Below are 27,501 nucleotides of genomic sequence, written 5' to 3' on the forward strand. Positions count from 1 at the left end.
GTGATCTGACCCCGATTTCCACTCTAGCCTCCCCTCTCCCTGTTTCCCCTTTGCTGTCTGTGCTCAGGGCACAGGGCTTTCATCTGGAACTGGTCAGACGCCTTTCCACCGCAGGGAAGGTCCATGCTGTTCCTGCTGGTTTCTGCTGTCTTTTGCCTTGATAACTTCCACTCATGTTTTAGAACTTTGTTCCAAATCACTTCTTCCAGCCTCCCCCGACCCCTACTCCCCAAAGGGTCAAGTTTTCCTTTGTAGACTTACCACACTGTAATTAAATGCATGTGTCAGGGCTGGGAGTGTATGGAAAATCTCTATTCCTTCCTCTCACTTTTTCTGTGAACCTCAAACTGCTCTAAAAAATAAAAGTTCTTTAAAAAAAAAAAAGGACTGCAGTTTAAAAAAGCTTCTTTCAATATGAGGTTAATAATGTCACTAAGAATAACAGCATAGTAGAGCTGAAACATTTAGTTTGAGCTCTTTGTCAGGCCTATTATAAAATAAAATCTGTAACCAACCAAGTAATCATGCTGGCCAAAAATATTGTGAAATTATCAAGACACCTTGAAGCATACCCATAAATATATGCATATATATCAATTTTGTAAAAATTCTGAACCATGCTTACTATGTATTGTGCTTTGAGATATTAACTAATGATAGGAGGATGAAAACCAAGCAAGACTTTAAAAGTCAGCGTTCAGGAAATGAAAACAAATGTTAAATTGTTGGTTGGGATTGAAAAATGAGTCCCCTGATTTAGTAAGTATAGCACTCCTTCCATTTGAATCAATTTAGCATTGGGATATATATTAATATTTTTCAGCTGTGAAGCCATTAAAACAAGGTATTGAAATAAACAGCAGTTATAATTAGATATATTTCAGCTGTTTCCCAAAGCGTTTATGTGGTTGCTAATCACGAAGAATTGAGAACTGTTGAGGTGAATGTGAAGGAAAGTGGGAGTTGAAAGTCACTTGCCAGTGGATGATGAGGGACTTCGCAGCTGGGACAGTGGCAGTGAGAAAAGGAGAGAAAAGAACTGGGTTGTCTAGGCATTCACGGAAGCAGTGAGAAGACTGTACTGAGGGAGAAGTCCAAGCTGACTTGGTAGAATGGCCTGGATTTGTATTTTTTCTTCTAAACAGAGGGAAGTGAAGTTTGGAAAGGTTGAGTTTGTGGGGCTGGTAGGATATTGATGTAGGGGTATCCCCCTTGAAACCACAGGACCTTGATGTCAGGTGGGGTCACGGCTGTGTCATAGTAAATGAGGAAGTAATCGAGTTTGAATCACTACTTGATCCTACACTAGTGAGTTAGGGTTTTCTTGTTTTTTGTCTGTTTTAATACCATACTATGGTTTTGCTTTTTATTTTGAACAATGAAGACAAAATAAGGATAAAATTAAATACCTAAAAGTTGGCTAGCAATTTTTTATATTTTTAAAGAGTAACAGGTAATTAGCCTTTTTCTTCGAAACTCTTTGTAGCTTATAGAAAGTGTACAGCATTACCTTATAAGTTTCTACAATAATGGTTGGAATAAGCTGCCAAGATTGAGCCCCACTTTATCTTCCCTGAAGAAAAGAGTCGTCCAGCTCAGGCTTTCCTTACTCTATATTTCAGCAGCAGCCTCTAAATAGCACTGCAGCTGTAGAGATTGATCTGCAGAAACCCATTGTTTTAATGATTTTACTATCTGCCCTTTTTCTACCTACTCCCAGAGTCAAGTTTTTCAATAGAGATTTACCATCCACTAATCAATCACTAAGTATTTAAGTGTCGGCTCAGTGCCTTTGAGGCTGTCCAGGGTGCTTAGGAGAATAGAATACTCTGCTAGTGCACCTCAGCACTTTACAGTCCACTAGATTCAAAAGCTGGAGTTCCCCGCATAGGATTTCTCATTGCAAATCATATAGTCTTTAAAAAATGTCATCTGCCTTAATGGCAAAGTCAGTTAAAGTATGTAGAGAGGATGGCTAATTAAATTGCCGGGCACTTTTTAAATGATAACTGAGATAAAGGAAAGAGTCAAATTACTGTCAACATTGTAAGCAAGTATCTATTTCCCATAGGAGGTCAACATTAAGACCATCAGCAGCTTGTGTTGGGCTATGATGCCATTGATTCTTACCTGGAAAAAAAATCCTTTCAAAATGTTTTTAAAGTTAGGTTAGGAGTTAGACATCATTTACTTGTATAATTTCTTTTTTCCACTTTTAACTCTAAGGAGTTTGAAGATTTCAATATCATCATCTGTGCTTTCAGTCCTTGTTCTTGTAAGCAGGTTAAGGAAGTGCCAGACAGCACTTGAAAAATGATTAACCTTCTTGACAAGTCATCCTCTGCTGTAGGAGTTCCAGTAGGAAATTAATGAAGACTCTCCTAGGGAGAAAGGTTTTCCTCTTATCAGTGGGGTCTTCTAAATGGATTTAGCGGTAGAACAAAATATATTTTATTATAAAATACATATAGGCTTGTTAAAGTTTAAAATGCCATTCAATTTTAAAATCTCATGTCATTTTGTATACTGTGTTGACTTATTTTTGTAGATGAGTACAGTCAGCCCTCCCCACTTGTGGGTTCTGCATCTGTGGATTCAACCAACTGGAGATCAAAAATATTTAGGAAAAAAAGGATGGTGGTGACTGTACTGAGCATGTACACTTTTTTCTTGTCATTATTCCCTAAACCATAGAGTCTAAGAACTATTTATGTATCATTTACATTGTATTAGGTATTATAAGTAACCTAGAGATTATTTAAACTATATAGGAGGATGTGCATAGGTTATGTGCAATACTACAACATTTTATATCAGGGACTCTAGCACCTGCAGATTTTGGTATATGCAGGGGTCCTGGAACCAATCCCTCAGGGATACTGAGGGGACTGTACTTGAAAGCTACTTGCAAGTCAGTTGACTGGAGATACTGTTATATGGTATCTCTTAATAACTTCACTTATAGCAAAAACCATTAAATGTCCCTGTTAATGTTTACTTTGCAATTACTAAAAAAGCTTAAACTAACCTTTGGGAAAATGTGTTAATAGCATGGTTTCATGGACCAGATGCGCTTTGTCGTTTGTGAACTTTCATTTTTTATTTACTTACAGTGCATGTTCAAATATGTCTGCCCAATACTCAAAAACATATGCATGTTTAACTGCTAATTTGTAGCTGTTATTAAACTGAACTCATGGCATTGGACAAACCAGATAGGAAAACAATGTTTTCGTCGTCTTTGTGTCCCTAGTGCTTAGCACCATCCTGGCTTCTGTTTGTTAAATTGAATTTAACATTTTAGATAGTTTTCATGGGTAATGAGTTTCTTTTAGGACACTAAATTTAGCCTTTTAATTTAACCATTTGAAATGTGTAGTCTTCTGATAGTGATGGTGTTTGAATTTGCAATTTTAAAAACCTGCTTATCAAAGAACCCAAAGATAAAATCTTATAGGGGCAAAGAGAGGCTTCAGAATGTCACCGAGGGATGCTGCGGTGGCAAGATGACTTGGTAAAGTTTCCAGTACTAAGAGAGAGACTGAGTCTAATGCATTCTCCTCCAAATAGGATGAAGTGCCTCTCTCTAGTCCTAATTTAGAAATGAATTTTTATTTGTTCCAGACTGCCCTTGAAGTATGCAGAGCATTTTTACAGGAAGATAAAGGCGAAGGAATCATTATGGTGACGGATCCTCCGTTTGGTGGCTTGGTTGAACCTCTGGCTATTACATTCAAGAAGTTAATTGCTATGTGGAAAGAAGGTCAAAGCCAAGGTGTATAATTTATTACTGCAAAATAAATACATATCTATGTATCTACTTCCTGTCAAATATTAGCTGAGCTCAGTGAATCAGAGCAGTGATAGAATATACATGTCTTGAGTTCTCTTTTTAAAAACAGGCTTATTTGATGTTGCAGCAAACTTCATTATCATGATATACTTTGTATTATTCTAATCATGTGGATTTTTTTAATGGCTTATAGGTAAAATACTATGTTTTTGATGGGGATAATGGGACATTATGCAGAACAGCAGTGAACTGCTGTCATTCTATTCAGTAAATATTTACCGAGTGGCCACTGTGTGCCAGGCACTGTTTAGGTACTAGGAATAGATTTTTGAACAAAGCCGACACATACCTCTGCCCTGTGGATCATACATTCCCTGTTCCTAAAGCCTGGCCCAGAACACTAAGAGGGCACTCAACCTGAGGTCCAGGGCTCTACGCTTTGCCAGGATATGAGTTTGGAGGTTAGACATCCCATAGGCTGATTGTGGTTATCAGTGACACAGATTCCCAGCCCTATAGGTAGGCTAGTGGCTGGGGGTTATTATTCAGTTTAAGTGACTTAGCCGTGTACGGTCTTCAGGCAGGTACTGCTTCTTTTTTTTTTTTGAGACAGAGTCTCACTCTGTCACCCAGTCTGGAGTGCAGTGGTACAATCTCGGCTCACTGCAACCTCTGCTTCCCAGGTTCAAGCGATTCTTCTGCCTTAGCCTCCTGAGTAGCTGGGACTACAAACATGTGCCACCATGCCCACCTAATTTTTTTTCCCCTGTATTTTTAGTAGAGACAGGGTTTTGCCATGTTGGCCAGGCTGGTCTTGAACTCATGGCCTCAAGTGATCTGCCTGCCTCAGCCTCTCAAAGTGCTGGATTACAGGCGTGACTTAGGACTTCAAAGTATTTTATATAATTATCTAATTAGTTGGTACATTCATTTTTTAGAAACATTTTCTAGCTCGCAAGTTGATAAATTTGTTAAGAGTGTCAGGAATTTTGTGATCATGCTTCTCCACTAATAGTGCTTTGAGGGACAATGCAAATGAAACATAAAACGTGACTCATATTGTTAAGTATTTCACTTATTTGCTGTTTTTAAGTCCACTAATTAGAGTGGATAAAGTCAATGTCATTGGGGAAGCAATAAAGAGCTTTGTGGGCTTGAATTCCTGTTCTGCCACTTATTAGCTGCATTGGACTTGATAGCTTATGGCTTCAGTTTCCCTATCTGTAAAATGGGATAACATCTAATTCTAGGGATTATTGTAAGGAGACAGTACATAGAATGTACTTATTATAGCTTAGTGTAAGCACTATGATTAGGCTTGCCTCTGATTAAGGCTTTTCAGCCTGTTGGAGTTTTAGCTGTAATAGTGCTATAATGAATACTAGCCTATACTAGGTGCTTTGTAAGTAATAGCTGTGTTCCCTGTCTCTCACAAACACTAATTTTGGTAAAACTGTTTTGAAGAATCTTCCATGATGCAGACAAGGTTGATTCATCCCTGAAAACTAAGATAATGAGTTGTGGCAGAGCTGGGATTCACACCGAAGACCTACTGCCTTCTAGTCCAGAGGTCCTTCCACTGCATCATGACTACCTTTGTACCTCAAAAGTGGCACTCCTTTTCTATTTTCAACTTTTTAGGTAACATCTTTGCCTTACCTAGACAATAGTAATATACATATAAGGGTTACTTTTACATACTCTTAGTAGCTATATTTCGATATAAAGGAATATGTCCACTGACCTTTGGGAATAGACAGGTTTGAAATGGCACTCTGGTAAATATTTTCTGTTTTTGTATGAGAGTTAAATGTGTTGAATCATTGCAATTTCTTATGCTAGCGGAAGTTTTTCTACTGTAGCCTTCTATTTTTTCTTTAATTTACTATTATTTTTTCCTTTTTGTGATCCATTAGATGACAAAGAACTACCCATTTTCTGGATTTTCCCGTATTTTTTTGAATCCCGAATTTGTCAGTTTTTTCCAAGCTTCCAGATGCTGGATTACCAGGTAGAGTACATATTCTGTTTTCTGGCATGGTTGGGGAATGGAGATTCTACTTGAATAGATATAAGACTATTCATTGATTTTAGTAAAATACAATGAGCTGTATTAAACACTAATATTATACCATATATAGCTCAGTCCAGTGTTTCCTAAATATCAGTAATCCCTAGAGTGCATGTTGAAAATACAGATTGAGTACCAAAATAAACCCACTAAATCAGAATTAGAGGACAAAGCCCCAAGAAAAAATATCTCACCAAGCTCCTTGGGTGACTCTAAGTGTGCTAGGGTTTAGAGCGGCTGATTTAGTCTTTCATCATCACTAGGAGATTTTGCAGCCCCCCCCACCCCTGGTTCATCATTATGAACGTTGGTTTCCTCTTTTCAGGGCATATAGAAAAGTAAATCACCTTTGTGGTTGGTGAAATGCCATGCACACTTTACTGCATCACTCTTGGGATGTCAGGAGTGTCAGAGAAGGCAGAGATGGCTCTGTGTGAATGTGTTGATTCCGGGAGGAAGTTACTGGAGTGAGTAACTTCACAGCAATGACTATGGAATTTTCCCCCTGCCTGAAATGAGAATGAGGCTGCTGTCCACAGCAGCTCCACCTGGTCTTTTAAGTTCATTCTGCTTTAAACTCCACTTTCCTGTATTTTCTTCCCTTGTGTTTGAAGTTAACCCTGTTGTCACCATCACTGTGTATGGTCTTCAGGCAGGTACTGCTTCTTTTTTTTTTTTGAGACAGAGTCTCACTCTGTCACCCAGTCTGGAGTGCAGTGGTACAATCTCGGCTCACTGCAACCTCTGCTTCCCAGGTTCAAGTGATTCTTCTGCCTTAGCCTCCTGAGTAGCTGGGACTACAAACATGTGCCACCATGCCCACCTAATTTTTTTTCCCCTGTATTTTTAGTAGAGACAGGGTTTTGCCATGTTGGCCAGGCTGGTCTTGAACTCATGGCCTCAAGTGATCTGCCTGCCTCAGCCTCTCAAAGTGCTGCATTACAGCCGTGAGCCATTGCACCCAGCCTGCTTCCTCTTTTTGTAAGAGTTTTCTATTTCAGTTTTCTGAATAATCGACTAGCCCCTGATTAAGGCAGAGTTTTAGCTGTAAATGTCTTCACTAGCTGTTGCAAGCTAGCACTTGGTTCTAATCTTTCTAATCCTGAAGGCATATACCATTATGAAAATTATTTTAAAATTCTGAAAGAAACAGTGTTACCAAAAATGAGAGTAAAAGACTCTACTTGTGATTCCACCCAAACAGCAGACACTGTACTTTCAGTGTTCACTTTTAATCTTTTTTTAAGAGTAGTTTTTACAGGTTTGTAATCATAGAAGACAATTTTGAATTCTGCTTTCTTCATTATAAGTATACATTTTTAAACATAGCTACACAATCTTTATGCTTTAATAAATAAATTATTTCATTTACAGGCTATTCCCTTCTTTTTGGACTATAGGTTGTTTTTACCTTTTAAGGTAATATAAATAACACTGCTGTAAACACCTTTTATGCATATAATTTTTTCATGTTTTATATAACTTGCTTAAAATAGATTTCCAAAACTGAGATTACTTTATCAAATATAATGGACTTTTTTATGGCTGTTAAGTAGCATTAACAGGTTTTGTTCTAAAAGTGTGTAGCACAAGCCATTTTATACTTGACTTCTTGAGCTCTGCTTTGAGCAAAATTTATATCATAAGTCTTCTCAAAGCTCATTTAACTCGTTTTTGGGGCATCAAGTTTTCTGTTTCTTGTCTGAGGGATGCTTCTAGTATTGACATTTGCAATACAGAGATAGCTGACATACTCTAAAGATGTTAACTACGTAAACGGGTTCTAGTTTTCAGCAGCGTCTTCCGCCTTTGGCAATGGATGGTCATCTAGTGCAATGTTTGGCACACAGTAGGTGCCATGTATATGTCAAATGGATAACTGAGTGAAATAGCATGAACCCTGGAGTCAAAAAGGATCTGAGTTTTAATCCTGGTGCTGGCACTTACTTAACCCCTCTGAAGCTTATCTTACCTGTTAAATGAATATGGCAATATATCTGTCTTTTAAGGTTTTAAGGATTTTATGAAATAATATCTGGAAAGGCTTAGCCCTGTCCTTAACACACAGCAAGTATTAAGTTTAGGTTCTTGCTGTCGGCATTGTCATCACCATCACTGTCATTGTCATCATTCAGATAGTCCCAAGGTAGGGGTAAAACTCTCCCTCAGGTCCTTTTTTGATACATCTGAGAGATTAAAATTGCATAATTGTATAAATTGGGGCAAAAGTAATAGCAGTTTTTGCCATTCATTTTAATTCATTCATTCCTTTTAATGGCAAAAACCGCAATTACTTTTGCACCAACCTAATAATTCGTGCCCTTAGAAAACTGTTACATCCATATTTAGAGAGGAGTTTTTTTTTTTTTTTCACTATGGGCAAGAGTTTGAAATGGTGAGAGGACAAAAGAAGACAGATCCAGAATACAGCAGATGAGAGAGGCAATTTTGGAGTAACCAGCTGTCACTTGTTAGGCAGTCTGCGTTACTAGGAAAGAACTTTTGGAAATATTAGGGTTACAGTTTTGAGAAATAGTTGCAAGGTCCAAGTGTGGACAATAATTATGCACTTCAGTGTATTGATGAAGAAAGGTTCTGATTAGGTCATATGTGTCTGACAGGCTAAAAAGCAGTCTTCTCAATAAAGAGAAAGCCAACCTTTGGGAAAAAAAATGAGAACAAAGTCTAAAAGCAAATTTGTTTTTCCTAATTCCTGCTAAAGGGAAGAACAGTACTGTCCATTACATGCTTATGTTGGAGAAACTGTGCCATATCTCCTCATGTATTTATAAACATTATTTGATTACGTTCTTGGACAATTTTTCTATTTTTTGAAAATTTCTCTGGACCTATTATTCCTTTCTGAGCATTTTGCTTTCCTCTTTTTCTTTTGTTACTTTAACTTCATTAAAAAATTTTTTTTAAATAGTGATGGGATCTCTCTATGTTGCCCAGGCTGGTCTCGAACTCCTGGGCTGAAGCGAGCCTCTCACCTCAGCCTCCCAAAGTGCTGGGATTACAGGTGTGAGCCACCATGCCTGGCCTAACTTCATTTTGTGGTACTTTTTTTTCTTGCATATTAGCCTTCATTGAATGAAAACTTTGAGTCCCCTCTCCTCCTTCACAGATCTTTTCCCATAGACCTTGATTAGGCCTTTTTTTTTTGGACATCACCTGAGATGATTATAAGCCCCCAAACCACAATGCAGTAAAAAACCCCAAATCACTAAATCCCTTCTTTGGAAATACTTCCCAGGTAAGAGGAAGGCAGAAATGCTGCAAATCTTCATAAAACATAAATTGTGTAGACTCTTCAGTGATCAAGCACTTGATGAATACAGAATAAAACAGTCATCAAAGACCTAGAAAACCAAGAGTTTTATTAACAACAGATTAGAAAGGAAGGATGTGATGATGAAAAGAAACTCTGATTTCGAGTCAGAAGTCTGAGTCCTGGCACTGCCTTTTAGAGACCACTTAATCTTAGGAGAAGTCACTTTATCTCTCCAGGTTCTGTTTCCTTACCTATAAAATAAAATGATTGAACCAGAAAAGAGATGGCAGATAAGTTTCTCTTTTGGTACTAAGCCTGATAAATTGCTAGTGATTTTCTGGAGAATTTGTTGAGAACACCAGGCTTGGTAGCAAAGAGTAATGTGATTAGTGGTGTCCACCATGGGGGTGGGGTCAGGGAGTGGTGGTGTTCATGTCCTGAATTTTCTGTGTCTGAATTAGATGATCTCACCTCCTTTCCACCTGAGACGTTCTGCTCTCTCTTGTACGTACTTAATATGGGACACTTGTTTGGGGTGTTAAAAATATAGCTCTTTGCTTTTGTCAAAGCTATCCTTTTTAAACATCAGCCTGTTAGGACACTATGTTTTTCAAGATTAGTTTCACAGTCAGAAATGAAGATATTTTGGCAGCAATTTCTGGAAAATTATTGCAAATTAAAAGATGGCTACCAAAATTCTTAAAATTTAATCTGTAATAAACATAAAACATGTAGTGGGCTTGAAGTAAAAAGGGGTATAAGATGTCCACATGTTAATTTCAAATGAGAGCTTATGGGATATGGGTATTATGATAGACTTTGCTGCTGTGGTAGAAGCTGGTTGCTGGAGCAGAAGAAGGTACTGGGGACTTTTTGTGTGTGCTGAAATCCAATAGAACACAATCCTTAGGGAGTTACAGAAATGCAAGTACTCTGTCTTATTTAATCTTTCTTTCCTGGCCTGATACCTGGAACATAGAAGACACAAAATAAATGTTGACATGGATGTCTCGGTCTCCATTTAACTAGTCTCAGTCTCATGTTACAGAAGACATTTGCGTATAGATAAAATTAAAAATTGGGAATTGCAGAGATTTTGTGCTTTCCCTCATTTCTATACAGTACTTCATCACATTAAATCAGTTCCATGGGAGAAATGTTCTATTTGAAAATGCCTCTCATCATCATTGTGAGTGAAGTGTCAGGGATAATGATGGGAAAATGGTGTATCAGCTCTACTACTAGTGATAGGCAATTTGCAAAATTGTGTTTGCTTTACAGCACTTCCATAGGAGGTTTATTTGTGTGGCTGAAGCTATGAAATATGGATATATGTTAGAGGTACATTAATTTACTCTAGCAGCATGCATTTTACATACCATATGTTTATAGTTAATTAGCACAACAAACCCGCATTTAAAAATAATAATAATCTCAATTAGGTTATGCAAAATCAAGCAATCAACCACCTTCCTGACACATACATTCGCTGACTCCTTGGGTAACCATAAAGAAATTGTTCTTTTTTTTCCCTCTCTTCCATCTGCTACCTAGTATATTGCATAGAATATTCCATGTACTAGAAATCTTTCTAAAATATTATTCTCCAACATTTGAAAAGCTTCATATGAATCTCTTGGGAAGAATTTTTTTCTTATGACACTCATAAATGCTCAAAATATCTTTGTTGAGTTTAATAAGGTACCGTATATTTATTGAGTACGCAGAGGAGTGCATTAGGGGAAACATTATGAATTTAAATGATTTTAAAAGAAAATGACTTATGGTACTATTTTAAGGTGATTTTGTAGTAAAATCTATTTTTGTATCCTAGCCTCTAATAGATAACATATTCATAGAATTTTCAAAGTTAGAAAGAAACAGGTAACGTAGGCTGACTTCCCAACATAATAATCCTCTCCACTAAATTCATGACCAGCCGTCATCCAGCTTCACTTGAATGCTTCCAGTGAGCAGAGGACTACAGCCTTAGAAAGCAATGCAATTTATTTAATAGCTCTAATCGTTAGAAAATTTTCTCATATGGAGATAAAATATGCTCCCCATTAACTTCCAACCATTGGTCCTAGTTCTGTTCTCTGAAGCAATAAAGGATAAGTCCAATTGCTATTCCATATGACACACCTTCAGTTATAGAATAGCTATCAGATCCTCCCAGTCATCTCTTTTCTGGATAAACATCCCCAATTTGTTAAGCTATAAATTGTGTTCATTCCCATTATTTTTCAAAGAAATGAACTAGTTTTATCAACGTCTCTCCTGAAATGTAGTGACTGAACACGGGGCTTCAAATGTGATCTAACCTGAAAGTTTCCTTGTCGTGATACTGTACTTCCAAATAGGCCAACTGTGAGTCCGTGCCAGCTTTTACACAGTTATGCTGGACTTCAAACTCACCATACCGACAGCCAGAAACCCTTAGGGGCTTTTCCACAGTGTCCCTTGGGTCTCCTCATCCTGTGCTACAGTGTACTTAGTTTTTCCCACTGCTGAAGCTTAGCCTTAAACTAGACAGGGCTGGAGAACAAGCCTAGGAATCTTCCCTTAAAGGCCTCTCTTTCCCTTGTCCTCAATTTCTTACATTTTTGTGATTCACTTTTTAAATAGCTAGCTTACAAGCCAGTTTTGTTGTAAGTTCTTTTGTATTCTTGTTTATTATAGAAACAATTCAGTACATAACTTATTTGAATGTCAGGCTTACCTGTACTGACCTCATAAAAAACCTCATGGTATTCTCGTGGATAATCTAAAGCAGTGGTTCTCAAACTTTAATGTGCCAGGAGGGCTTGTGAAAACACAGATTGCTGGGCTCTACTCCCCGAGTTTCTGTTTTATTAGGCCCTAGGTGAGGTGAGAATTTGCAGTCCTAATGAGATCCCAGGTGACACTGATATTGCTGATCCAGACACCACACTTTGAGAGCTACTGATGTAAAGAAAGGTGGATTTAGTGGCCAGGTGGATTCATAGCAGTCTTAAAACCAAATTGAGAATGCTTGTGGATAATAGGTTGGAGGAGGAGACTGAAGTAAGAAGCTAATAGAAGTCATGCTTGTTCACTTCGGTTTGCTTTCAAGATAATCTGCTGAAACTAAAAGTTGAGTTAAGGACCTTGAGGAGAGAGGTACATGTTTGAAATAGTCACTGTGGGGAGAACAACAATAATTGTGAACCTGTGTCTTCATCTCCATTTTTTACCTTATGCCAGGCCTTGAATAGTGTTTTACAAACATTATCTCATTTAACCTTCACAGCAACTTTAAGTATCGGTACCCTGTTCTTAAACGTAAGATGATACAGAGCAAATTTCACACACAAAATGGGAAACCCTGACCAAATGAGCACACATCTTCAAAGGCTGAATTTTTTAATGCCAAAAGCTAAGTTCTTGAATACATAATAGACTTTCTTGTAAAGTCTGTTGTATTAGATAAAAGATTAGAGTTGTTCCTTTAATACTAGACAATGTGAATTTGTCATAACAAATCTCTTTAATAATGAAATTTTACTGCTACAGAAGCTGTTGGTTAATAAGTAAACTCTTGCTCTTAAGAATTTCTTGTTAAATACTATCTAAGAGAGATGGCTGTGCTTTAGTCAGGAGTAGGCCACGGCAGCTTTCCAGCCGCAGCATGACTCAGCGGGTTTGGAGCACATGTGCACAACTCTGCACGTTATGTAACCACACCGCAGGTGCATTAGGTGATCACTCGTGAGCTCGTGCTTGGCTTGGAGCCACTGTTGTCTGTAAAAGGTATAATTACGCTGCTAACGCTGTACATATGGCCTGTGCCTAGGTTGGCTCATGCCCGGGCTCACTTGCACCCAGAGAGAGAGTAAAGCCATGTTGAAACTGTCTACAATTCCTCGAGTCTTTTTCCAGTTACCCGCCACTGGTCTACCCACTCCCCTTGGTCCTCTGTTTGGGCTGAAACCTGACACTTGGTGTGACAATTGACATCACGAACAGGATACTGAGGAGAGTGAGCCTTCATTCCCTGGTGATTCTGGGTCAGCCATGTGGCCACAACATGGGTTGTGGTGCCCAGTATCAGCTGTGCTGCTTGGATGGGCTCCAATGGAAACCTGGGCAGCAGTAAATGGGTCCCCCACAAGCATGGAGAAGGTACTGAAGCAGCTAGAAATGCAGAGCACTGAGAAGGAATGAGCTTTTGCCAGCACAGTTGGATGGGCATTTTTGACTGTGCTACGAGAAGTACACACCCAGTCCCTGAGGGATGCAGTACAGATAATGGCCCACCAGGTACAGATGGGGCACCTGGAGGCCTGGCTACACAGCTCAGAAAAAGAGTTAGAAGCTGCCATGAATGGGGACCTCCAGGCACAGGCGGGGCACCTGGAGGCCCGGCTACAGAGCTTGGAAAAGGAATTAGAGGCTGCTCTGGATGCAGACCTGGGTCTGTTGTCTTGGCCAGAGACCGCCACCTGGTCTGATACCAAGGAGGCTGTTGGCGGGATCAAGGGGTCCGTGCCACGAAGAAGGGAAAGATGCCCCACCTGCAGGGGTGCCCCCAATGGGAGAAAAGGGGGTCCCAATGAGTGACATGCTCACAGATGTGGATAGATTTGATTTTGGCCAGGGTCGACCAGGAGAAAATTGATAAGCAGCCCAGTGAACTTTGTGGAGACAGTTGTTTCCAGAGCAACAATTCCACAAAATACCCAAGCAGGAGAAGAATGTTTCTGCGCGACCTGGTCCCACCCTGGCACTCCAGCCTAAAGACTATGTGCTGCAGCCAGGTGGGGTTGTAAAGTCTTTTCTGTTTGATGAGGGAACTGGCCGAGGTTTCCCTCCCGAGGAGGCCACATGTGAAATTAGCAATCCACTGGTCTCCCACCAATGTACAGCAAGTGCTGGTGCTGGTAGACACCAGCGCAGATACATTCTGGGGTTGGATATTTTACATGACTTGGCAGCTGTGCCATCTGTCACGGACTTGATGGACCACTTGATGGAACTGGGACAGTATCACTGTATAGTGGACTTGGCTAATGCATTCTTTTCCAGAGAGCCAGGAAGAGTTTGCCTTCACGGGAGGATGACAATGGACTTTCACAGTGTTGCCGCAGGGCTTTTTGCATAGCCGCACCATTAGCCATGGTCTTGTTAATGATATTATGCTAACCTCTGATTCTCTTGCAGATTTAGAAGTGGCAACACTCCCCTTGCCTAGAATTAAGATGGTGCGGCTGAGACCGCCTTCCTTGCAGCCAAGTGGGCCATTTAGCGGGCATAAGCCCTATAGGTAGTTGACCGGGGCACCCATTTGAGCTGCATGTGCTTGTGACTACAGATAGTTTTGGCTGGGGCCAATAGCAGTGCATAGAGCACTTGAGAACACCCGTGGGCTTTTGGTCCCAGCTGTGGAAGGGAGCTGAGCCCCGTTGTTCGTTGATAAAGAAGCAGTTCATAACTCATATGCTGCCCTTCAGATTCATGAGAGCATGGCAGGACAGGCTACAGACATTGTGCCTATGACTTGTCTGATAGTGTGATGGATGTGTTCATGGATAACAATCCCCCAAACTGGGACAGTGCAGGCATCCACTTTGGCAAAGTGGGGCACCTACTTGGAGCAGCAGAGTATGCTGAGTACAAGTCCCTTAGCAGCAGAGTTGCAAGAGGTCTTGGGACCTGTAGTCCTAATGCAAGATAAGGCCATGGTGCCTAAGGCCATGGTGCCTGAAGCAACCCTACACCTTGAGCCATTGCTGTTTAAGGAAGGGCATCCCCCCATTCCTGATGGGGGGGCATGATACACAGATGGGTCTAGCCAAGGTGCTACTGCTGCCTAGACTGCTGTTGCAGTCCAACCTAGTACTGATACCATATGGTTTGAAACCGGGCATGGGCAAAGTAGCCAATGGGCTGAACTTAGAGCATTGTGGATGGTGATCACCAAGGAGGTGACCCCTATGGTAATCTGTACTGATACCTGGGTGGTCTATCAAGGGTTAACCTTGTGGTTAACTACCTAGAAGTTACCAAGGTGACTAGTTGGTCACCAGCCCCTGTGGGGCCAGGCCATGTGGCAAGACCCTATAGGAGGAAGGATGACCTCCTCCAACCAAGTATGGGGACAAAAGGTAATCTGTTGTTGCCTGTCCCAATGCCTTTAAAGGTAGGGAACAAAAACCTGGCTTAATGTATAAAGCAACATTGGGGTAACGTCACCATGAGGTGGTTGCCTGCCATAACCTGGAGCTGTTGCTTTCTGTGTTGTTGTGTGTTATGAATTCAGGGCTCCACCCTATGGGGCACGTGTCCCTGCCCAGAGGACACCCTTGGCCAAGGAGGTGGAGTGTAAGAGAGATGGCTGCGCTTTAGTCAGGAGTAGGCCGAGGTGGCTTTCTGGCACAGCGTGACTTAGCAGGTTTGGAGCACAGTCGTACAACTCCACACGTTATGTAACCATGCCATGTGAGGCTCATTAGGTGATCACCCACATGAGCTCATGCTTGGCCTGGAGCCATTGTTGTCTGTAAAAGGTATAATTACCTGCTAACGCTGTACATATGGCCTGCACCCATGTGGGCTTGCACCCACAGCTTGCGCCCAGTCTTGCTCATGCCCAGAGAGAGAGTAAAAGCCATGTTGAAACTGTCTATGATCCTTGAGTGTTATTCCAGCTACCCACCACTGGTCCACCCACTCCCCTCAGTCCTCAGCTTGGACTGGAACCTGACACTTGGGATGACAAATACTTTTAACTCATATATTGGCATCAGTTTGTTCATTTATTGGTTAAAGAATCTTAATGTTGACTAATTTGAGTAAATTTTCTTTCTGCTCTAATTTTTAACTTTCTAGGTAGATTATGATAATCATGCACTTTATAAACACGGAAAGACAGGTCGAAAACAGTCTCCCGTGCGTATTTTCACCAACATTCCGCCAGACAAAATAATCCTTCCTACTGAAGAAGGGTACAGGTAAGATCACAGTGGAACTTTGAAGTACACAAGTCACTGAAAATAAAGTTACATATATCCATCAGTCAAATGCTTTCAGTATTGAATCATGTTATTCTTCTGTTACTTTTAAATTAGGTCCATAATTTCATACTTAATTGAATTCAGATTGCACCCAGTTTTTGTAATGAGTGCTTTGTGAAGTTTTATCTACTCTGTAAATCTCAATAAATGTATGCAGCTGATTTCTCTGTCCTTTACTTTGTAGATTTTGCTCTCTGTGTCAACGGTATGTTTCTCTAGAGAATCAACACTGTGAGCACTGTAATTCTTGCACATCCAAGGTATGGTGTTCTTATAGAATGTATTTTTATTTAGATATATTCATTTTATTTTAGTTTACTAGTTTTATTACTTTTTCAGTGTTATTTTGTTAATAGGATTTGTATTAATATGTATTATCATTTATTAATTATGCTATAATACAATATTTTAAATTATAGAGTACAACAGGCTTTTAAAAATACTTAACTGCCTTCATTATCACGAACTCATCTTCAAATGGTACTGTGTGACTGCTAAAATTATCAGCGTCTCAAATAAGGCATTAAATGAATGCTCAATTATGTGTATGTTGAGGACAAAATTATGGTGTTTCAAATAAGGCATTGACGTATTGGGTACCATCATCATTCTGATGAAATAATTAATAACATATACTGTGCACGTTTAATATGCCAGACACTTTCCTAAGAGCTTTACATGGATTAACTCATTTAATCCTCACAACAGCCTTATTAGGTGCAGTTACTCCTTGATTTTTTACAGATGAAGGACTGCAAAGGGACATCCTCCTATTTATTTATGTATTTAGGTATTATTTTTTCTTAATAGACTTGGTTCTTTAAAGCAGTTTTAGGTTCACAGCAAAATCGAGCAGAAGGTACAGAGATTCCCCCTATGTCCCCTGCCCCGACACATGCACATTCTCCCCAACTAGCAGCATCTTCCACCAGAGGGGTGCATTTGTTACAACTGATGGGCCTGCGTTGACACATCGTTAACACCCTGAGCCCATAGTTGACATTAGGTTCACTCTTGGTGTTTTACATTCTATGGGTTTGAAAAATGTATAATGACATGTTTTCACCATTACAGTGTCATACAGAGTGGTTTCACTGTTTTCACTAAAAATATTTTGTGTTCCACCTATTCATCCTTCTTCCTGAAGGGCATCTCTGGCTACTACTATCTTTTTACTGTCTCTATAGTTTTTCCTTTTCCAGAATATCACACAGTTGGAATCATATAGTATATAGCCTTTCAGATTGGCTTCTTTCACTTAGTAACAGGCATTAAAGGTTCCTTCATGTCTTTTCATGGTTTGATAGCTCATTTTATGTTAGCTCTGAATGATATTCCTTTGATGCACCACAACTTGTTTACTCATTCACCTACTAAAGGACATCTTGGTTGTTTCCAAGTTTTGGCAATTATAAATAAACCACCAAATTTTTTAGGAAGGCAGGTGACCCTTAAGTTGTTTTGTTTATTTTAACTAAATCTGGTCAGAAAGGGCCTGTGAAGTTTAGTTTGGCTCATAAACACAAATTATTCTCCAAAGAAGAGGCTACATTTATATAAACATTAGAAAAGAAAGTACATTTTTCATGATTATATAATGGTATTACTGGTTATACTTGTTTTTAACAATGTTAATACATCTGATTGTTTATATTTAGTTTTTATTAGTTGAGACATGATGTGTATTCTTCATTTTAAAACAATTATGCCCAGACTGTATAGTTTAAAGTTGAGGAAAATGGACTTATTATTTAGAGATGCACACAAAGGTGGTAAAAGGAAGCAAGAGCTAGGAAATGGCAATCACACAAACTAAAGAGGTGTTATTTGGAGGGGAAGGGAGGGATGCTGTGACTTAGTAGGGGCATGGGGCAGTTTCCAGAGGGCTGGTGGTATTTTTTCTTGACCTGGTGGGTTTTATCCGTGTTTGCTTTACAATACTCATTAAATTGGATATATTTTATGCACTTTTCTAGATATTTTTATTTCATAGTTTTAAAATTAATCAAACAGTAACCTGTAATCTATCTTTCTAAATTATGTAAAGTTCTCAAATATGAATTTCATTAAGGATTATGCAGTATAGACACACAAAATTATGAATCATTAATTCTCTTGAAATTTTCATTTGAGTCCTTCTTTGTGCAGATTGGGTTGCTTGAACTGGAGTGGATTTTCAAGATCATTTAGATAAATCTCCTAGTTTTACAGTTAAGGAAATTGAGGCCCATCAAGGAGGCATTTGAGTTGAGTGGAGAAATGCATAAATTAAAATCAAAGTATCTAATTGTGAAGCCCAGAAAAGGCAGAAATAAAGAGTGAATAATTTACACAGATTTTAATAAGACATTTTAATTTTTAATTGTAGAACTTGATTTTTAATAACAAATTAATTATAATTTAAAAATTGTTTTTTTTTTTTGGTAGGATGGCAGGAAATGGAACCATTGCTTTCTCTGTAAAAAGTGTGTAAAGCCTTGTAAGTATTGAGACTTAGTGTTTGAGATCCTATGAACACATTTTAGAGTTTTTCTCCATCTAAATATATTTTTCATTGGATTTATAAACAAAAAAATAATCAGTGTAGAGACTTGTAATTTATTTGCTTTTTAATTTTATAGTTATCAGCATGTATGTTCTGCCTTGTTCCGCCTTGCATGAGAGATGATTGCTAACCTGTTTCAGTGTGGCGTTTGGTTTGACTTATTTTAATAAGGCATTGTGTCACTCAGCCAGCCTCCATTGTGACAGTAGCTGTCAGCTCATAACTCATTGGAGAAGGGCTGAATTTGTTGCATGTAACAGAAAGAAGTTAGCTAGTTTATGTGGAATTCCAACCTCTTCTCCCTGGTCTCTTTAGCCAAACTAAAACTAGCTGTACAAACTGGCCACAATACTTCAAGTAAACACTGTTCGTATATCCTACCTTAAAAGTTAATAAGATGAAAAATTACGTTACATGAACTTCTTTTAAAACTTAATTTTTATTTTACAGCCTGGATCCACTGTAGCATTTGCAATCACTGTGCTGTTCCAGATCATTCTTGCGAGGGCCCCAAAGATGGCTGCTTTATTTGTGGTGAATTGGATCATAAACGCAGTACTTGTCCTAACATTGCTACATCTAAGAGAGCTAACAAGTCAGTCGAATACTTTACTAGAAAAATGTATTCCATCTGTGTTTTATACAGGATAATCCACAAAAGCATGGAACATTCAGAGGATCTTGAAGTGCCAAGTTAATTGTCACTTTCACTATTAAGTACTGGCTGCATAGATGGATGGAGGGAGGAGAGGAAGATGATTCAAAGAGCTTGCTTTCAAAGAGCTTACAGTTCTACAGCTTAGAGATGAAAATAACCAAAATATGAGGTAGAAAGTGGTTAATTTTACCTCTCCTTGGCTTTACGTCTCATGTGTAAAGTTATAGGGGGTGACAGTTCATGCTTTATTGAAGGACATGATATTTACGTCAGGCTTTGAGGGACAGATCAGATATAGACACATGATGGCAGGAAAGGCTGGAGAAGGCATTTCAGATTGAATAGCAACTAATTCCACAGTAGGAAAATTGTGAGAAAGCTATTTCTTTGTATCAAATTTTAAGAAAAATATTTAGACATGCTTAATGCTTAAATATTTGAAATTTTTATTACTTTTTTTCCTGTGATTATTTTCACATCTCTCACCAATATTTGATTGGAGCTATGGATTACAACTCAGAGTATGGGGATACCAATGACAATAGCTTATTTAGAAGAGGCACTGCTTCTGGAATAGTTATCCCCAAAACAAAACAAAAAGAGAAAAACATTGCTATTTTAACCAAGCTAATTTGAATGATTATACTTTTTTCCTAACTAAAAGGGATGATAGTGATTAAGTCCTCTTCCTTTATTGCTAAGAAAACTAATGTTACACAGTTATTAATTGGAGATTACCAGATAGCTAAATTTGACATTATATGAAATTATATGACATTATATGAAATTATATGAAAATTCAGATTGGGCTACCATATGACTATGACTTGTAATTTTAAAAAAATGATTAGTATTAGAAGTATCTGATAGCTTAATAATTATTTATGATAATATTAGAATTCTTTCCCGTTTGTTTTATTTATTTGTGGTCAGTGAAAATTTTTTTTTCCATTGTGGTCTAGCCACTTGAATTCTGGCTGCTATTACAACTGCCTCGTTCCTACATTTACTCTACTTTAAATAATTATTTCCACTGAGTAATCCAGGATAAAGTAGAGTTTTAAAAACTTAAAGAAGCTTATTGAAGAATCTTTTTTTTTTTTTTTTTTAAGACGGAGTCTCGCTCTGTCGCCCAGGCTGGAGTGCAGTGGCGTGATCTCGGCTCACTGTAAGCTCCGCCTCCCGGGTTCATGCCGTTCTCCTGCCTCAGCCTCCCTAGTAGCTGGGACTACAGGCGCCCGCCACCATGCCCGGCTTATTTTTTGTATTTTTTAGTAGAGACGGGGTTTCACCGTGTTAGCCAGGATGGTCTTGATCTCCTGACCTCGTGATCCGCCCGCCTCGGCCTCCCAAAGTGCTGGGATTACGGGCGTGAACCACCGCGCCCAGCCTGAAGAATCTTATAAAATATTTTCCTTAGAATAAACCTTCAAAAATTGAATACAACTTCATAATCATATTAGTCTGGGATTGCTGTACCATTGTCAGTGTGATTCTGGGTGGTAGTCAGTAACATGCTCAGCCTTTAATTCTGTGAACTTACATGGAAACTGAATTTGCATTTTGATACTCTATTGTAGGCCCTTCATTGCTTCCTAAATAGCCTCAGCTAGTCTGTTTGGCACTAATATACTATTTCATTAGGGGAAATCATCTAGTATCTTTCAGGACTAGATCTTATCAAGTTTAATTCCAAGAGCAAATCCTGTGAGATGTGGATGCCTGATAATTCTTAAATAATATTACTTTTTTTCTCAGAGAAGACACTTAAACTCCTGTTAATAGTTACTGCTTTCAAAAAAAAATAATGAAATTGACAAAGCAAAATTATTTTTTTCTTTACAATAGTGAAAAATAACAGCCTTTTTAGCATACGTGACATAAAAGGTCTTTCCAGCTCATGCTTTTTACAGCTGTCTTATATTAATTTGTTTTTCCTTGGTGTTAATTTTTCTTTAGTTGCTAACTGGAATGATGCTGGCTCCCTCTTGTGGTTAAAGCTCATTTTATCAGTTACATAAATACCTACAATTTAAAGGACAAATACTAGGTCAATTTAATTTTAAGACAAAATAAAACTGACTTATAGTCAGTTCATCATCATTAAAAAACTTTATCTCTGGAAAGTTTTGTATATTCATATTACAAATGAATATTTTCAAATATTTTCCTCCTGTTTTTGTTTACCGTACCGTTAGTGAAAGTTCATTCATTTTTAGTCCTGCTTATAAGTGGATGAGCCAAAGAGAAACTTAAATTTTGTGTACAGGCACACATGGCTTCATTGACTTTGCCATTAGAGATTATACTATATTTCATTAAGTTTGCTAAATCATCACTTATCAAGAAATTATCCTACTTTTAAAAAAGTGGGGAAATAGATTTATATAGTATGCATGAATCAGTATAATACTGTAAAGATGACTTTTTTGGTTTTAGTTTTCAATCCTACTCCTTCTGTAGACTGTTCTGTTTTGAACTGATAAGGTATCCCTAGTCCATAGTGCAAAATCTAAATATGAAAAAATTTAAAGTTGTCAAGCAAAATTCTGCGTAATAGTCATGTGGAACTAATAATAGCTAATACTTATTGAGTGATTATTATATGGTTAGCAGTTTGCATATATAAATAATTTAAAGTAGAATATATAGTAGAGCACAGATCCTGGAATCAAGCTGGTTCTGCAAGTTCCTCATGGGGTGTTCATTGATTTCATAGCATTTTCACCTAAAAAAGTAGGGATAGAGAGGGGGTGACTAATCCCCCTTATCTCGGTCTCCCAGCTCCTTGAAGTCAAAGATGATGCCCATTCATTTTTGTATTCTCAGCAGGTAACATATGCTGAGTAAACAAAAAGTGAGGCATAAATTGAACCCATTAGGGAATACATTGTTTATGAAGCTCTTTTCCCAGGTTTATTCCTGACAAGATCAAGAATAAGCTTTTCCTATGGAGAAGCTTATGAGAGGTGAACCTAACAATTGATATTGCTGGGTAATCAGGGGAGGAGTCCTGGTTTGGCATTGTTGTAGCTCTGGCCCCTTCCTTGGTTCTCAATATGTTGAGTGTCATGGCATGATTCTGCTAGCTTGGAGAAGTGAATGGATGGGCCAGTAATTTTCTCAGCTGCAGGTCGCCTGTAACTTAGTGTGGAGAACACCAGAAACAAAGAATCTGTTTTGTCTGGTGTGGTTCAGTGTTTTCAGAGGGTGAGTTCCAGCTTGTTTATTTTGAAGCTAATCTTCAAGATAAGGACCACAAAATGCTGATAACCCTGCGTGGCACTTGTCAGGACTTTTAGATCCGCTGAGGAAAGGAAAATCTGTACGACTTAGGAAACAGGCCCTTTCAAGGCTTCTCGGTTTTTTCCATTGTGCTGTTTCATTTTTCTGTCTCTGCTGACTGCCCCATGTATCAGCTCCTCTCCAAAAAAAACGGAATTCAAGGATTTGGAGATTGAAGTGCTGAGTTGAGCAATACAGATGTACAAAAAACTTTTTTAAAAAGTCTAATCTCACTAGCTTTGCATTTACCTCTGTGGTGTGTTTGCCCCGGACAGCTTGTTCTAAATCCATAGTAACCATCTTTTAAAGAATTTTTTTTTCTCAAACATTTTGCTTGGTTAGGCCTCTGACTCTTCCCTTGTTGTTATGGTTAGGAGACTGAGGATTTATGCTTGCAATACAGTAGATTCTTTCCCTTCTTCTATTTTCTTATTTGGTTAGCTAGTTAATTAAACTTCAACATAATTACATAATTCACTGTGCTCATTCTGTGAAATAATTTAGCACCTTGTTTTCCAGAGCTGTCAGAAAGCAGAAGCAAAGAAAAAGTAATAAGATGAAAATGGAGACCACGAAAGGACAATCCATGAATCATACATCTGCTACAAGGAGAAAGAAAAGGAGGGAAAGAGCCCATCAATATCTTGGCTCTTAAATGTCCAGTGACTGGAGAATAAGAAAGATTTATGGTCCAACCTTTGATGCCATTTTCTGAAAGTGCCACACTGGACTTAAATTCAGCTGCTTCCCGAGGTGTGCACCTTTCTGAACTAGATAACAGGCAGGTGGCGTTTGCTGGCTTACAGTCCCTTATCTGCCTCTCTGGAGACTTGGGGAGTTGTTCCATCTTCAGCCGGTTTACTAGTTCTTTCAGCATTCATTTTTCCTCACTTTAAGTCTCTCCCAGTCACATTGTTCTATTTTTATTTTTTTATTTTTTTTGAGACGGAGTCTTGCTCTGTCTCCCAGGCTAGAGTGCAATGGCACAGCCTCAGCTCACTGCAACCTCTGCCTCCCGGGTTCAAGCAGTTCTCCTGCCTTAGCCTCCTGAGTAGCTGGAATTATAGGCACATGCCACCACGACTGGCTAATTTTTGTATTTTTAGTAGAGACGGGGTTTCACCATGTTGGCCAGGCTGGTCTCGAACTCCTGGCCTCAAGTGATTTGCCTGCCTTGGCCTCCCAAAGTGCTGGGATTACAGGCATGAGCCACCTCACCCAGCTCCGGTCACATTATTCTAGCCTTTTTATCCAAAAAATGGGCAGACAGCATTCTTTTGCAGAAGATGTCAGAAGAAAATGAAAGTGAAAACCTATGCAGTTTGTTTACCGTGAACATAAAAGTATGTTAATTTAAATAGGAAAATATTTTATGTTAAATATGAAACAATAGTTTAAACCCCACTTGAAAAGAAAAGTATAGCGTACAATTATTTTTAGACTGAATTTGAAGATGATGGAAAGGGTTTTTACAAAGGCACCGTTTAGATATACAGATTGTAATTATAATTACATTATTATTAAATATTTATTCTCCAAGTACTTTTTGCAGTTGTCCTCTGACGGTCTAGAATCACTTAAATGCTTGTTGAATGAGTGAGATGTTTAGAACTACGACTTGCTCTGTCATTCCAGTGTCTTTTAACCTATGCAGTAAGATTCTGTCTTTGTAAAAGTAGTTCGTAGCAGAAGCCAGGATAGTTTGGTAATTAAACGCCCAAACTAAACTCCTTATTCCTACCCTTAATATTTCCTGGCTGTATGATCTTGGCCAGGTCACTCTCTAAAAGCCCCGGTTTCTTCATTATTATCATTATTATAATGGGGAGAATAACAGCTATACCTGAGGTTTGTTTTGTGATTAAATTAAATGAGACCCAAGTGCTTGGCTCTCAGTTCTCCTCTGTCATTGGTGTGTTAGGTTAACAATGAAGATTGTTACTGGGTCTAATGGTAATTATCTTTTGGCCTGATAACAAAGCATTGAAGGCAGTAATTTGAACTCCCAGAACAAACAGTTCATCTCCCCATTTCTCTGCTAGTTATTGTCTCCTTAAGACTCAATTGTTTTGAATGACTTATATTTGCATAATGACTTTTCTCTTGTTTCCAAACAACTGCTGTAGAGCAGATTTGAAGGCATCTTTGTTTGGGGTTAGGTAGAGCCCTGTAAGTAAGGGTGGAGGAACTGCACTCTATCTGGTATTTAAATTCCAGGTAAGTTAGGACTGATTCCTGGTGTAGAATGCTCAAGTGTGGCCCAGATCAGTGTGGCAGTGGTGTACATCAGTTGACATCAAAAGATGAGTTATACCCCTGGACTTCATAAGCATCAGAAAGCTCTTCTCCCCTTTGTTACATGGAGGGCTATGATAGGAGGGGCACATTTGGAGGTGACTGGGTGAGATATGAAGTTTGTAAAACCGTTGTGAGAGTTCCCCTCTCTGATTCAAGCAAGGATAGGGACATTGCCTGACTTTATGGTGTTCACCATTCCATGATAAAATCTATTGAAATCTCCTCTGAAACTAAGACACCTGAGGGACTATGACTACTGAAAAATTGAGTTCTGAAGGCCAACAGTTGTTCTCATCACTATATTGCCTTAATTTTAAGATACCATCAATTATAAAATACACCATTGATTTTATCATAGCTTTTCAGGGGGAGAAGAGAAATAATACTTCATTAATTAATTTTTAGATTATCTGATTTCAGAAATACTGAAATGCAAAAAAAAAAAAATCTTAGAATTGAGGAAATAGTTATAATCAGGAATAATGTACTTATTTATTTTGAGACAGAGTCTTGCTCTGTTGGACAGGCTGGAATGCAGTGGCGGGATCTCCGCTCACCGCAACCTCTGCCTCCTGGGTTCAAGCGATTCTCGTGCCTCAGCCTCCCGAGTAGCTGGGATTATGGGTGTGTGCCACCACACCCGGCTAATTTTTGTATTTTTGTAGAGACTGGGTTTCGCCACGTTGGCCAGGCGAGTCTCGAACTCCTCATCTCAGGTGATCTGCCCGCCTCAGCTTCCCAAAGTGCTGGGATTACAGACGTGAGCCACCACACCCAGCCAGGAATAATGTACTTTAAAACTTTATTACTGTCTTAGAAAGTTAAAAATAGGAAATTTGGTGATTTTACACTTACATTCAATTAATACTAATTTTAAGGACTTAATCTCTATTCCTTTTTCAGAGAATAAACTAATTGGTAGCCTGTAAAAATGTGTCTCTGGGAGGTAGAATGTGAAGCGGGATGAGGTCATTTGTTCTTAATAGAAATCTGAACATCTTAACATTAAGATACCTTCTCAAAATAGCAATAGAAGAAAATCCCTGAAATTTGACAGATAACATTTTCTAAGCTTTTTAAAAGGACATTTTAAATAAATAGAGCTAAATTTCATTCTTATATTATGAAATTTAATGAGAAACAAAGTCTTTTTGTAGGCTGGATTTCATGTTTTTTCCTAATTAGTCCAGTACCTAGACTAGTTTATCACTCCATATGCCCCATTCTTTTCGTCCGATACTGTTCTTTCTGCTTGGAATATGTCCCTCCATGTGGCCACTCCGTTCTCTTTTGGGAATCTTCCACGAGTCCCTGATACTGAAACCTTCTTTGGCCCCTTGGTGTTTGATGCCACATTTAAGGCCTTTCACATATTATTCTGTGATTATTTTTACTGATTTTATTTCCCTCAAAGATTTAGGTCTCTTAATGTCAGCACCCATTTCGTCTGCTCTCGTGTATCTTGTGCCTTTTTGGTGCTCAATAAAAATTTGATGTAAGCATGGAATTTTCTAGAGGCTTTGAAGTGGTAGGCATGCCTGAAATACGGACTGGACCCACTCTATTATGTTTCTTCTAGGGACTGAAAAGGGAAACAGATTTGTATTAGGAGGCACTTAGAGTCAATATGAGGACCACCCTAACACTGAAATTTTAAATGTGGGGATGTGCTGCGTGAAGATTAGTAGCCTTGTAGCAGGATGAGCCGTGGACAAAACCCCACAGACACCAAGATAGTGAAGGAAGTAGCTTTTAATCAGTTGGAAGCATCGGCAGTCTAGTGTCTTAAAATCCGAGTTTGTTGAGTGCACAATTTCTGTCCCGTTTAAGGGCTCACAAAACTAAAGATTTTACATGACAGGGCCGTGATCGATTGAGCAATCTACGGGGTATGTGACAGGGGCTGCATGCACCGGTAATCAGAGTGAAACAATGGAACGAGAAGTTTTACATGTCCGTCCATACAATGTCTGGAATCTACGGATAACATCGGTTGCTAGGTCATGGGTTGAATTTTAACTATCAGGCTAAGGTCAGGCAGGCCCAGGCCTGGTTTTGGGTCTAGTGCCTGGCACCTGGCTGCCTGCCTTTGGTTTTGCTTCCTTGTTTCTTCTTAAAACAGGTACTGAGCATAAAACAATATAGAACAATACGGGGGGATCTCTTTCTCTCTTCTCTCAGCTTTATCTGCAAGACCCCTTCAAAGTAATCTGCAAAATACTAGGCATCTGGGAGAAGTTTGACTAATCTTGAAATATAAAATCACAACCTACAAAGGGTCCTGGTCAGCTGCCACTGCCTTCACAATGTCCCTGTTGGTCTCTCCACTGGAGGAGTACATCTGTTGCCAGAGAAATAAAAATGTCAGTGTTTGTGTGTTGTTTTTATACTTCTTTTATGGTACTTAAATCATGCCCTGTATAAGAATGACTTTATATACTTGTTTAGCCCTGTACAGATTAGAAGCTCGTTGATGGCAGTGCCTGTGGACATCATTGTGTTTGCTTACTAGGCACGTGCCTTTTCTACGGTGATAGAGA

General features: G+C 38.8%; 1 protein-coding gene across 3 annotated transcripts in view; it reads left to right on the forward strand.

The window, feature by feature from the left end:
- The window catches only part of ZCCHC4 (zinc finger CCHC-type containing 4), a 57,011-nt gene extending 32,806 nt beyond the window's left edge, over positions 1-24,205 (forward strand). For 2 of the 3 annotated variants that reach the window (XM_517131.6, XM_016951419.3), the window contains 7 exons: positions 3,625-3,775; positions 5,710-5,804; positions 15,991-16,112; positions 16,360-16,435; positions 18,603-18,654; positions 19,171-19,315; positions 23,183-24,205. In XM_517131.6, coding sequence (XP_517131.2) covers positions 3,625-3,775; positions 5,710-5,804; positions 15,991-16,112; positions 16,360-16,435; positions 18,603-18,654; positions 19,171-19,315; positions 23,183-23,318 — 777 coding nt within the window. In that variant the 3' untranslated portion in view covers positions 23,319-24,205. The remainder of the gene's footprint in view (positions 1-3,624; positions 3,776-5,709; positions 5,805-15,990; positions 16,113-16,359; positions 16,436-18,602; positions 18,655-19,170; positions 19,316-23,182) is intronic. The other variant, XM_063809439.1, reaches the window with a different exon arrangement.
- The last annotated feature ends 3,296 nt before the right edge of the window (positions 24,206-27,501 follow it).

This window comes from Pan troglodytes, chromosome 3, assembly GCF_028858775.2.
Source record: "Pan troglodytes isolate AG18354 chromosome 3, NHGRI_mPanTro3-v2.0_pri, whole genome shotgun sequence".
Lineage (NCBI taxonomy): Eukaryota > Metazoa > Chordata > Mammalia > Primates > Hominidae > Pan > Pan troglodytes.